This window comes from Periophthalmus magnuspinnatus, chromosome 19 (genome assembly GCF_009829125.3).
Source record: "Periophthalmus magnuspinnatus isolate fPerMag1 chromosome 19, fPerMag1.2.pri, whole genome shotgun sequence".
Taxonomy (NCBI): Eukaryota; Metazoa; Chordata; class Actinopteri; order Gobiiformes; family Gobiidae; genus Periophthalmus; species Periophthalmus magnuspinnatus.
In genome coordinates this window covers 8669971-8679234 of record NC_047144.1, presented here as the reverse complement: position 1 = coordinate 8679234, position 9264 = coordinate 8669971, and the positions used below count along the sequence as shown (strand labels likewise).

Genomic DNA, 9264 nt, shown 5'->3' with positions numbered 1-9264 from the left:
TATGAGAAAAGAATTGATGCTGCCACCTATAGCAAAACGCGTAAATAGCACGACTCAATCTTAAAAATCCCCTTGAAAGACCCCCGGTAGTGTTTGGCGAGTGCATTTGTCATTCCTAGTCAGATCTGAGCACGTGGTATTACCCACAAAGCCACTTTGGCCTTGAGCCCGTCCCACTTGTGCGTAAATCCCGCTCTCCCTGCTGCCCGGTGGAGATGGCGCGTCCCTCCCCACTCTCTCTCTGTGAAGCGTGCGCGTGTTATTATTTGTTTACCGAGTGCCCCTCCCTGCTACTGCTGCTGTCCTCCACCTCACCGCTCCCTGGGGTGTGTCTATGCCATCGCCTCTCCTCCTCTCCTCCTCTCCTCCTCTCCTCCTCTCGCTCCGCTTGTCCTCGCACTTATCTGGGGCTACATCTGCCTCCACTGCGGAGCTTTAACCAACACGCGCACTTTCTCAGTCACTCCTTCAGCCTTATTTTTTTACTTCTCCTTCCTGTGGATCAACCAAAGAGCAGCGGGGAAAGATTTAAAAAAACAAAACAAAACCCAAAGATATAAAATAAAGAGACACGGTTCGGTTACGCGTCACTTCGGAAGCGTCGGCGCGTCCTGGAGAGACTCAGGACGCGCGCCGGATGGGATAGGAGCAGCAGGAGCGGTAGAGCCACATCAGTCAGCGCAGATTGAGGCAGCCCTCCCTCCATCCATCTATCTATCCCTCCTTCCTGCCTTCCTTCCCTCTCTCCCTCCTCCTCCTCCTCCTCTCGTCTCTCCCCAGTCTGCAGCCGAGCGAGAACAGCCGCCGCATCATTTTTCAGAGCAGCAGCAGCAGCAGCAGCCCCCTCCTTCTTTCACTCCCTCTCTCCCTCCCTCCCTGCATCGCTTCTCTCTCTCTTTCTCTCTCAGTGCTTCTCCATCCTCCTCTCCGCTGCTCCTTGCACCACTGTGGGAATGCAGCGGAGGTAAACCAAGCATTCAGTCTGGGCTTTTTCCGCGGGATCCATCATCGTGGTGACGGGACGCGCCGATCCAGAAGACGAGGTGGATTTTGTCCTTTTTTTTACCAGACGTTTTTTTTTTTTGGGACCAGTCGGATATACTTATACTCTGCTACACCTCTGGACTCGGCACATCTGGTCCTGTGTTGCCCTGCCCCTGAGCGCAGTTTGTGTGGCTTCTGCCGGCTCTTTTGGTGCCTGGATTTACTGACAGCTGGAGTGGCCAAAAAAGGGTGGCGGGGGGATGGAGAAGAGGCAAACTTAAAAGACTGCAAAGAAGAAGAGTGGAAATTGCTCCCCGCGCCTGCTATTGGTAAAAAATGATTGAGGAACTTGACTAAAAGGTGGTGGCTGACACATTGAGGAGTGTATGCAGCTGAGAGGGGCTGAAGGGTGCTGTCGTAGCTTGGCGTGTTGATCTACGCACGCACACACGCACATGGATTTACAGCGCGAGTCTGAAGCTCACCACCCAGCGGATCAATACCTTTCTCCGTTCTTTTTGCCTCGGCTTCTGTCTGTTTTTTTTTTTAAACGAAGCAGAGAAGCATCCTGGGAATTATCCTCGCTTCGTTAGAGCCGAACTACAGTGAGACAACCCCCCTCCTTTTGGCTCCTCTCACCTGTCCATAACCTGTGTGCAGGCGTGAAAGTGCATGTGCTCTGTAGATAGATGCTGGTGTGTGCGTGTGTGTGTTTGGGTTGTTGTCCGCCAGAGGGAGTGCAGCTTATACAGCTTGTGAATGCATTAGAGTGCTGTGCAGTTTTTAATTAATAGCCCAGTGTGTGACAGCGTGTCTGCGTGTGTTGTAGGTGCGTTACTTTGTGTTCTGTCTCTTTCTGCATGTAGAGAAAGGCAGTGTGTGTTTGACTATACACTTAAAATGCCCGACATTTCCTCTGAGGCTCGTCCCCTTCCTTGTATATGCCCTTGCATCATCCGGCCACCTGTTTGACCTCCCATTCACTCTCCAAGACAAAAACGCAGCAGCCACCCTCCCCTGACAGGATGAGTGAGCGCTCCGGCACAAGCTCCCTTGTTCCCATGACGCTGGAGGAGCCAGGGGCCGAGCAGGCGTCGCCAAGAGCCCAGGGGCCCCTGCGCTGTGGCCCATGTGCGGTGTGGCCCCGGCAGCAGACCTGGCTGTGTGCTGTCCCCCTCGTTATGGGGTTTGTAGGACTAGGACTAAGCCTGATGCTGCTTAAGTGGATTGTGGTTGGTTCAGTGCAGGACTACATGCCCACTGACTTGGTGGATGCTAAAGGTAGCATTGGACAGGACCCTATATTCCTCTCCAAACCCAGTGCCATGCCTAAGGGCCAAGACATTCCTGCCACAACCACTACATCCGCGGCCTCTACCACTGCTATCCTTTCTACTACCACACTGCTAGCCGCCGACGGTACCGCCCCCGCGCCCAGAACTCGATCGGGACCTCCTGCCAACCACTCGGCCAACGGGAGCTCTCTGGGTGGTGAGGCTAACCGCGCCCCTCACCTTCACAACCGCGTGGGCACCCGTATTATTGGGACTGCGGTCACTGTCTCGACCACCCGTGCCACCCGGCTAACACCACCCCCCAGCGGCAAGGATGTCACCCCGAGAAACGCAGTCCGGAAAGGGATCGGGAATAACGGACGTAACGGACATGTAAACTCCAAACCGGGGCAGACTTCGACCATCACCTCCATATCTTCGTCCACTGTCAGCCCGGCGGTCAAAACCACTGCCAAGCTACCGTCACCCACGTCCCAGCCGGCAGTCCCGTTCAAGCCGACCACCCGATGGACTCATGGGCGCCCGGGTAAAGGTCCCGCCACGCGCCCGCACCACCGCTACAGAACTCGTAAGTCCTCTTTTGGTTCTTTCAGCTGATGTTTCGAATACTGTTCTCGCTTTATAGTTTTGCATACTGTAATGTAACTGTACTGCCCATGGAGTATAACACTCTTTGTCGGACACTCTTTGATGTGACTCACAGTCTGAGAATTCTAATGATTTCCTTTTTTAACTGCACGTCTAGTGAATACTCAACAAGCTTAACATAAATCGTTTTCATTAGGACTGGCTGATATCAAGGGATGCTCTCACCTCGTTTTTATCTTCCGCTGGTGCTATAATCCGATATGAATCTTACCTCCAGAGAATGTTTTTTTCACTTCCCCTCTGCCAATATGGCTTCACGGTATAGCTGCACGGCCAACATATGCTGTTTTGAATGTTGAGTTGAGACGCTGGTGCTCCCCGGCTATGTTTTCCACGATCGAGGTGTATTTTGCGTTATGAAAACAAATAACACAGAGCTAGCAGAGGTGCGGAAGTGGGGTAAAGGCTAGCACTCACCTTCTGTCTAGAGGAATCAAGATAGAGCAAGGCCACATGTCCCATTTAGATGAGAGGATACAGGGAGGCGAGTGGCGCTTGGAAGTGCCTCGAAAACGCTGCGGGAAAAGCAGTTGGATACAGGGATAAAAAAGAGGTTGCAGAGGACAAGTAGAGAGGTAGAAAATGGTGGAACGGGAAGAAATCAGAGGATGAAGGAGGCGAGAATGTGGGAAGCATAACAAAGCGGCGGAAGAGGGAGTTTGAAGAGATATGGCAGATGGAGCTGGCGTAGTGATGCAAGTGCTGGAGGAGACAGAGGGTAGAAAGCAGGGGAGCTGTGAATTTTGCATATTTAGCATTGTATAACGAAGGATAGCTTTGCGTTTATTTGACTCGGAGCCAACATCCTTTCACAAATCACCTGGAAGATGTTTGGACCAGCGTGGGGTCGGACGTAAGCTGAGTGCATGAACATTTTGAGGCACGCTGGGTTGTAACTTGTGGGAGTTCTTCATTAATGGGGGGACTACTTAGTGAGTGCGTCTGCAGTAAAGATAGACCGATATTTGGACTCTTTAGCGTATCGGCTATCGGTCTTAAATCTCTATTTTGTTTTGGTCGATTTGCTGCGTAGAACACACATACAAAGCTTTATTTTAACACAACTGCACTAAATATATATAGATACAGGGCTGAGGGTCAGTTTGTTGTAAGTTTTAATTACATAATTTGGGGGAAAAAATGAAAATCTGCCCTATATATCGGCCCAAAAATATCGGCAGAGTTTATCGACCATCTGTTGCTCTGGATTCTAAACAATCGGCATCAGCATCGGCCATGAAAAAAACCTGTATCGGTCGATCTCTCGTTTTACGGGAAATCACAGGGACCCTCATGATTTGATACGATAAAATCACAAAATGGCGAAAGTGCAATAACGAATATATTGTGCACACTATTCTACAATATTTGACTTTGACTTTAAAGAACAAAAAGTATCTCTACTTGCACAAACTGTTTATGAAATACAATGAACAATGGAACTGCATTGTACAGATATTTTGTTCACTTTCTCTAAACAAAGAATAAAACCGGCTGCTGCTACAACTTAGTTTTTTGAAATAGAAAAAATGCTCAGGGTGATATAGTTTTACAGCAGTTTAAGGTAATGGATTTGAACATTGAACCATTTCTTGCAAGAGTTTACGCTCTGTCCATTGAGCTACACTGAATCCCAAAGAAAAGCAAACTCATGTTATGTATTGATTGCCTGACTGACTGGTATTGCTCTCTCCATTTGAACATCCCTATCTCGCAACTGTTTTTGATTAGTAATAATACATAATCATAATGTTGCTTGCGAAAAAAACAAAACAAAAAACATCTTTGCATTAGGAGTCAAACGACAGAGAGCCACCGTAACTCAGTTGGTGGAGCGTTTGTCCACTGATCCGAAGGTTGTTGGTTCGAATCCCACTCTCAGCATGTACATTATTGGTTGGCCAGTCACGATAATACATTTTAAAGTGCGATATATTGCTGAAGTAAATACAGACGATAAACGATAACACTGAAACCAAACCATAAAGCAAAATTATCCCTGAAAAACGATTCTAAATCTACAATGTTGTTTAAAAATATGCAGTAAATAAATAACAGAATGCAGCACTTAAGTTGTTAGTTTGTGTCTGCAATGAGTCATAGAGGTTCGTAATTCAAACTTTTACAGCTCAAATCTTATCGTGGTACAAAAAATTTACCAAATATTTCCCTCTACTGCAAAGAAAAAGTCTTCACGATAAATACTGACCCCCGAAAACGATTCTTCCACGTGTTATGTGTTAAACAAATCGATGTAGGAATTATAAAGACCGGCGTATTGGTTGGTTGAGCGATCAAATCCACTGATTCACAGGTTGGCGGTGTGATTCCAGCTCCCACAGATGAACACTGCCATTGTGTCCTCGGGCAAGACACTTAACCAACCTCCGCGTACACTGATGTATGAATCCGTATGTTAATAGATGAGCGGTTCCTTGTTGTAAAACCCTTTGAGCGCCTTGAAAGTGTGACCATGTGACCAACTGTTGCTATATTCCCGACTCACTTTGAACCCCTCCATCTCAAGCCCTTTCAATCAACGGATTTATTGATTTTGCTGGTATTCTAATTAAATTACAAGCCAACAACAAGTTTCATTACTCTTGTCTGCAACTCCCCTTACAATGTAGCTACCCAGACACACTTTTCTGCTGTTTTCTCCTTTACTAAGCTTCTTTTAAGGGCAGTGGAAACTAGAACTGTGTGTTTTTCTTGTATTTTTAGCGTCGGTCACGTGTGGAGCGTTCCGGTTGGCTACATAGGATCTTCTCATTTATCAGCTGAACTCATCAATGGCATTGATTTCAGAGGGACCAGCGCTCAAGTGACATGTTTCTCCTCTGCCCATGGGTTACATATCTTTAGCATGTGATTGGACATTGGATATTATATGATTACTCCATATAGAACAGAAAGCTAATCGCCTAATAGTAGCTACAGATAATATTTAGCTTGTGGCGCTTATAACAGTGACATTATTTAAAGCCCCCATGTTACGCTGTTGTCTGATCTATGTTATAATGTTGTTTCTTATCACAAACATACCTGGAGTTGTAATAAACCCTGCACATTTAAGCTTCTCTCAAACTAAAACACTCTGTTCCACCTTGTGATGTCATGCGGTAATACAGGAAGTGCTTCACTGCTTTGTTGAACTCCATAAACCTTCGCGCATTTGAATAATTTCAGTCCTGGAATTGCCAATCTACTACTGGAAAAAAGGTAAAATATCAGTTCATGACATCACAAGGTGGACCGGAGCATTTGAAGCTTTGGAGATATGGACAGACTAATAATAAAGTGTTACTCAAACATGTGTGGATGAATCAAAAGACAACTCCAGGTCTGTTTTTGATGAGGTAAGAGTATTATAACATGGCTTAAATCTCACAGGAGTCAATTCTGCGTAGCTGTGATAATGAATTTGATTAATTTGTTAGCTATTGATTTACTTAGAGTGACTATTACCTAACCTTGATGGTAAATAGTATTAGTATTAGATGTTAGAGCAATAGTGTAGCAGTGATTATCATGTAATGCAGTATAGGTAGCATTAGTGTAAGTACTGTGGTAATGTAGTTGTAGTAGCATTAACAGTGTAAGAGAACTATTAGCTGGTAGTAGCAGCAGTAGAACAGTATTTCTACTAAAGGTCCTATGTTACGTAAAATTGACTCTTATAAGCTTTAAGTCATATTAGAATGTAGTGTCCTCCTCAAAACACACCTGGAGTTGTGTTTTGTTTCATTCACGCACGTTTGAGTAACCTTTTATTATTAGTCTGTCTACATCTCCAAAGCTCAAAATGCTCTGTTCCACCTTGTGATGTCATGAAGTGGTCGTTTTCAAGTTACCATCTACCTTTTAGTTTTTGTTCAGTAGAGATTGACGTTTCCAGGGCTGAAATCATCCAAATGACTGTAGTGAAGATGTGTGGAGTTTAAAAACACAGTGGAGCACTTCCTGTATTACCACATGATGGCATCACAAGGTGGAATAGAGTGTTTTCTGTTCCGTCGGGTATGTTTGTGATGCGGAAACAACATTATAGCATAGATCAGAAAATAGCGTAATATCGTCCTTTTAACATTAGGAATATAGATATTAGTAATTATGGCATAAGTGGTTATTAAAGTAGTACTTCTTAAGTGTAATTTGAAGTGACAGTTCGCTCTCTTAAATATTACCTCCTTTCTTTTCACTACATCACTTACGCCGTTGTACATTTGAAAAGCAAATCATTTCGGCTCCACCTCCTATCCGAAGATCAGGGCTCTAAAGCTCCCCTCAAATCCGCACTCAGTTAATAAATGCTTTCAGAGACACAAGTCATTTTCAGTGGAACCGGTGCGATTCTCACACAGCTTCCATGTTGACATCATGCAGAGCAGCCTGACATTTTTGCCCACTTCTGAAATCTTTATCCTCGCATTTGGGGAAAATATCTGTCATGAAACAGGTGGTACTTTGGAGTCAACCAAAACACATCCATTATGCTCGCCCGTTACATCAGAGAGGAGTGGGGTTTGATGGGAATTTTGAAGCAAACGGGGGCGTGTCATAGGGTTGAGTCTCCCTTCATGTTCTCCGAAGATAACCGTGAACTTCAGTCATTGCGTTCCAGTGTTCGGTGTAAACGGTTCATCAAATGGAAATAAATAAATAAAAAATTGTTCTTGTTGATAATATAATTGAAGCTTTGAAAAATGTACAGACATTTTTGGTATTCAGTCTGTGACATCCTTCTGAATTGTTGCCAAGGACTTTTATATTGGATTGAATTGTATTAGAACTCTTTTGAATGAAATCTTTGCAGTGCTGTAACGCTTAAAAAACATTTCTCTTTATTTATATATAACCTTTGTAGACAGCATGAGCATCTTACTGTAAATACTGTAGCTTATCCTCATGAACTAAAGACTTTTTTTCTATGAAGCTCGCGTGTTGCTTTGACCCGCAAAACCTGACCTTAAACGTGCTTTACCTGATGTTTTTTCTGTATTAAAACCACAAAAAACAGAATTAGTCCTTTTTAAACGCACCCCCGGCATTGTGACTATTGACTGGGACGAGTTTAAAAGCGCCTTTTGCAGCTCTGAAGCTTTGAAAACATTTTGTGACGTCTTCTGAATTGTGACCAAGGACATAATGTTTCTTATTTCTGTCCAATTTTTCAGTTTGAAGGGAATTTTTTGCATCTTTTAAAAAAAAATTCTTCACACTTCACTTCCGTAATTGTCGTAAAAAGGCCTGATTTAAAAATTATACAACACAGCCCTAAGCCTTTACGCTAATTGCTAATCACCAATCATTACAAACTGATACACTTGCTAATGTTTTCTACAGTTTTGTGCTCATTTATGCCCATTAAAGTGATCGAATGGCAAAACTCTTATTTAAAACAAAGTGTATTTTTGGCTCATGATGATTACTCAAATTAAAATGTAATCGTCTGTTGAACTTTAATTGTGCGATAAGACCAACTATTTTCATTCTATAATATTAGCCATCTTTGCTGTGTATGTTGTTATTGTTATTGAACAGTAACTTGGATATACAGTACCTATGCAGTATCTTATGTGTTTTTATATTGCACTGCGTCTGTGGGCCGTTTACTTCAGTGCCACAGTTGATCTGTTGAAGCCCCATACTCTTTATTTTATATAACCTTTGTCGATAGCATTTGCATCTTATAAACCTAGCGTAAACACTGTACTGCATCCTTATGGACTAACGGCTCTTGTTTTTTTTTATGAAGCTCGCACCTTGGTTTGGCCTTTAAAACCTGACTTTAAAGACGCTGTACTTGATTTTTACTGTATTAAAAAAAAAAACGTTAAAACAGAACTAGTTCACTTTCAATGCATTCCCAGCATCTTTGAATGGGATGAGTTTATAAGCGTTTTTTTTTTTTTTTTACAACTTTCAGAGGTGAGGATTTGCAGAAATGGTAAAGACACTAGCATGCTAATTGTGCACTTCCTGATACTTGGACAAAACAGAACTAATTCACTTTAAATGCATTCACTGCATCGTAATTGTTGACTGGGATGAGTTTATAAGCATTTTTAACTCTCAGAAATGAAGTTTTGTAACCACGGTAAAGCTAGCCACAACTGGCATGCTAACCGTGTACTTCCTGATACTTAGACAAAACAGAAGTAGTTCACTTTAAACGCATTCCCGTAACTGTTCACTGTGATGAGTTTCTAAGTGTTTTTTACAACTTTCAGAGATGAAGTTTTGCGGTCACGGTAACGCTACCACAACTAGCATGCTAACCACGCACTTCGTGATACTTTGACAAAACAGAACTAATTCACTTTAATGCATTCCC

The 9264-nt window shown here is 43.6% G+C and overlaps 1 protein-coding gene across 1 annotated transcript in view; it reads left to right on the top strand.

Annotated features, from left to right (window-relative positions):
- Positions 1-1651: 1651 nt before the first annotated feature.
- The window catches only part of nrg3b (neuregulin 3b), a 334276-nt gene continuing 326663 nt past the window's right edge, over positions 1652-9264 (top strand). Inside the window, exon 1 of the mRNA XM_033985213.2 lies at positions 1652-2847. Coding sequence (XP_033841104.1) covers positions 1926-2847 — 922 coding nt within the window. The 5' untranslated portion in view covers positions 1652-1925. The remainder of the gene's footprint in view (positions 2848-9264) is intronic.